General features: G+C 32.2%; 1 protein-coding gene across 1 annotated transcript in view; it reads right to left on the reverse strand.

Moving 5' to 3' along the window:
* Positions 1-3,977, reverse strand: part of EML5 (echinoderm microtubule associated protein like 5) — a 167,328-nt gene that overhangs the window by 138,901 nt on the left and 24,450 nt on the right. Inside the window, exon 3 of the mRNA XM_012803403.2 lies at positions 1,709-1,807. Coding sequence (XP_012658857.1) covers positions 1,709-1,807 — 99 coding nt within the window. The remainder of the gene's footprint in view (positions 1-1,708; positions 1,808-3,977) is intronic.

Here is a 3,977-nt window from a genome sequence, read left to right on the forward strand (position 1 = left end):
AAAAAAAAAAAAAAATTTTTTTTTTTGGTCCATAAACCCAAAAAGCATAGTTCAGTAGAACTAAGGCATAAGGCAGGTATCTGCATAATTTCTACAGAGAACAGATTCTGAATGGAATGTAATACTTATACAGCTAGAAATAATAAACATTCTTAATGTTTTCTATCACACAGAACTACTTACATAAAGGACTGAAATATTTACTTTAATCTTTTTAAACTCTCTTATTCTTTATAGGTCAACAAAGTTTGACTATATACTATATACTTATACTTCAATTTGGGAGATCTCCAGGCCTTGTTAAGATCTCATAAGTTTTAAATACATACAAGCCATTTTGTCACAAAAGCAAACAAGTAAAAACCTAGATGAAACAAAATATGCATTAGAAACATATAAGCAAATACACAGTAAGTGTAAAAAACCTACTTGACATTTAAAAAATAAGTTATTTATTCTGCCATCTAGCAGTCCTCACCATGTTTCTTTCAAATCTAAGCAATCTACCTATAAAACGTTTACTTTTACTTTTTAGCTTTACTACCTCTAAAAATCTACAAAGTGATACTCTTCAGTGATAATGAAGAATATGGCTTATGAGACAATGTTTAACAATTCACTACAATACAGATTATATTCTATTGAACTTTAAAATACCACAAAAATGCTTTTAAAAATGCCACTGATAGTATCATTTTTACAATAATTTATTTACTAAATCCAAAGTACTAATGTGTGAGCTTTGATCTATATAAATCAGAAGACTTAGCAGTCTATAAAATAAACCTAACATTTTAATAATTATCTAAATTGTGTGTATGCATGTGTGTTTATAATAGGCCCCATGGAGAATCTGCTAAAAACCAAGCATATTCTCCTAAACGTAAATACACACAAAATTTTCTATACAACTTTTATAGATTGTTAGATTTCAACAAACAGAACCATTAACCAGGCCTCTCTGATGTTTGAGGTTAGAATTTTACTATGCACACATACACAAAAAAAATTAGGTATCTTTAAAAGTTTATAAAATTTTGATCTGTTTATAAAAATGGCATAATATTTAATCTAAAACATGGGTTACAATGTATCCCTCATATTAATCTTATACAACTGGTAGTAGAGAATAAATATTTCAACAATTAGAATTTTGGTAAAATTTTTTTACCAAAGTAAAAAATGTTAGGTATCTAAAACATTTAATAATACATAATTTTAAATTCACATACGCAACATTATTTTTCACCTTAACTATCATACACAATATGTAACAAATTAGTGGTAAACCAAACTAAACAGATTCTAGGCTCAAACCACTCAACTTTCAAACTGAGATTTGAATGGGTATTTGTGTATATCCAAACTCATCTAATTGTATATATTAAATATGTACAGTCCTTTACATATAAATATATTTCCATAAAACTGTTTAAAAAAGAAAAAGTCAGGAAAATTCAGAGTTTACTGAAGTAACATAGAGTTAAAAATTTTCCATTAACATCATAGCTGTTGAATCTTTCTTCTAAATCCTACAATATATGTACTATAAAACTTGTTTTTATAATTATACAATTTTTTATAAGTAGGGAAAATTATATATGACCTATCTAGCAATAATAAAATACAGAAGAATAAAATCCCCTGAACTATCTTCTGTTTTTTCCCCATCCTGTATCCATAAGAAATCCCAAAGTGGAATACTTACTCTATCTGTGTGACCAGGAGCCATGGACAACATTTTCCCCCTTTTCCAATCCCAAACACAAACTGCATTCTTTGAATCAAGTCCAACTGAAACCAGGCGCTGCATTATGTCCAAGAGGTCCATGAAGGAATGAAAAGGCAAATAAATCAAGGAGGAACCAAATTATAAGTGGCAAATAAATTCTACTTATGCTTTTTATAAATATAAAATCTTATACATCTACATTTTACCACCCTCATAAAAAATGGTTGAATATATTTCTTCTTGTTAATATTTGCACACAAGTACAGCTCTTCACATTATGAAAAAGAAATCTGCATTTTTAACAGGATTGACAAAATATCCTGGCAAAAACTAAAATACTAGACAAAATGTAAATAATCCTTTTAAATGCACTGCTGAGCAATCAAAGAATTAAGAAATCTAAGAACAAAACAAATGATTTCAAGTGGGAATCCTGGAGGGTAAGAGACTACCTGTATCTATTTGACTCTAAAGGCATCAGATAAATCCTGTTGTTCCTGACTCTTGTGCTATAGGCTGAAAAGGAATAGGAGATGAGGTCTAGAGCCTACCTAAGGTGAGGACTGAATTGTAGATCTCTGACTAAAGCAATGAACTCCCCAGAGTTGGACAACAAGAAATAACCACTTTTTAAAAGATGTGGCAATGCATGAAGGAGGGGGGGAAAATGTGAACATTTGTAACCGCTAGCAGTCTTCACTTCACACAGTTGTATGACCTAAAGATGGAAAGTATAACAAAGGTTAAAAAACATAAAAGATGGACTTCTAGTCAAGAAATAGCATCAGGGTCTGAACTTGCCTCTCTCTCATAAACAACTGAAAACTCCACAAATTATGAAATAAATGTTTTCAGATATTTGCAACAGAAACTGAAGTACTATGAACCTTGAAAGAACCGAGGTATCAAACAAGGTGAGTCCTACAATCACCCCAGCTTTCATCTCAGAGGGAATTTCCAGAGTACGTCACATCAAAGTGTAATCCAAATAGAGTCCAGTAGCCTTACTGATTTGAGAAGACAGAACCTAACCTGGTTCAGAGAGTCCAAGACAGCCAGAATTTGCTGAGCAGAAGAACAACTCCAGAAAGTCTGTCTATAGGTCAGATTCAAGAACACCAATTTCTGCATACAGTAAAATCTATAGGCTACACAGAGAAGAAATTCTAGAAAAAGAACAGTTACTGGAAAACTAAAGGCACACAATTCTCAGAGATCACAAAGGGTCAGGAATCACTCGAATTCTCAACAGCCAAAATGCAGATATTTCTTTGAACTCACTGGGTATTCACTAGAAATATGGGGAGGAGGTGTAACATATTAGTAGAGAAGTTAAACCAGCTGTCCGAGAGGAAAAACTACTCTACCTCTGCCCCTCAAAAGCTTGAAAGCCAAATTTTCCACAAAGATCAAACTGATCCATAAGGAACTTAACTACCTGCCAGAACAATGTCCAAATGTTTTACAAGGATACAATAAAATCCAGCATTCAAAATGTAACATACACAATGTCCAGAGTCCATGTGAAGAGACAGAAAAATGTGACCAACAGCGGGGGGGGGGAAATCAGTTAATAAAAACAGAACCAGGAACCAGAGATGATTAAAATTAGAAGACATTAGTTGTTAAAATAAACATCTTCAAAATGCTTGAGATTTTTTTAAAATGCATACAGAATAAAAGATATAAAAAAACATAGAAAACTTATAAAGTTACATTATATGAAATTCTACTCCAAAGGATTAACAGTAGCTTAAACAATGATGAAAAGACAAATGAACATAAAGACACACTAACAGAAACTATCCAAAATAAAGCATAGAAAGAAAAAGGAAAGAAGAATTAACAGAGCCTCAGTGACCTTAAGGAAAATATCAAATAGTCTAATGTCAATGGAAAAGAACTCAAACTCTGTAAAATAATTTAAAGAAGCTTATTCTGGGCAAAATATGTATGACCATGGCCTGGAAAGCCAGACCTAAGGAGTCTTGAGCAAATGGTTTCCTTATGGTCGGGTTATAGTTTGGTTCTATACATTGCAGGGAGACAGGAGTTACACATAATGGAAGGCATACATTGTTTGGCCAAAAAGTCAGGACATTTCAAAGCAGGGAATTAATGGGTTATAGATGAGTTTAAAGATTCTTTGATTTGTAATTAATGACAAAAATGAAGCTCTGTCTAAAGGCTTGGAATGTTTTACATTAAGATAAGAACTCAAGGCTCGGCGCCTATAGCTCAACCG

This window comes from Otolemur garnettii, unplaced genomic scaffold (assembly GCF_000181295.1).
Source record: "Otolemur garnettii isolate 467f Iridium unplaced genomic scaffold, OtoGar3 scaffold00020, whole genome shotgun sequence".
Lineage (NCBI taxonomy): Eukaryota > Metazoa > Chordata > Mammalia > Primates > Galagidae > Otolemur > Otolemur garnettii.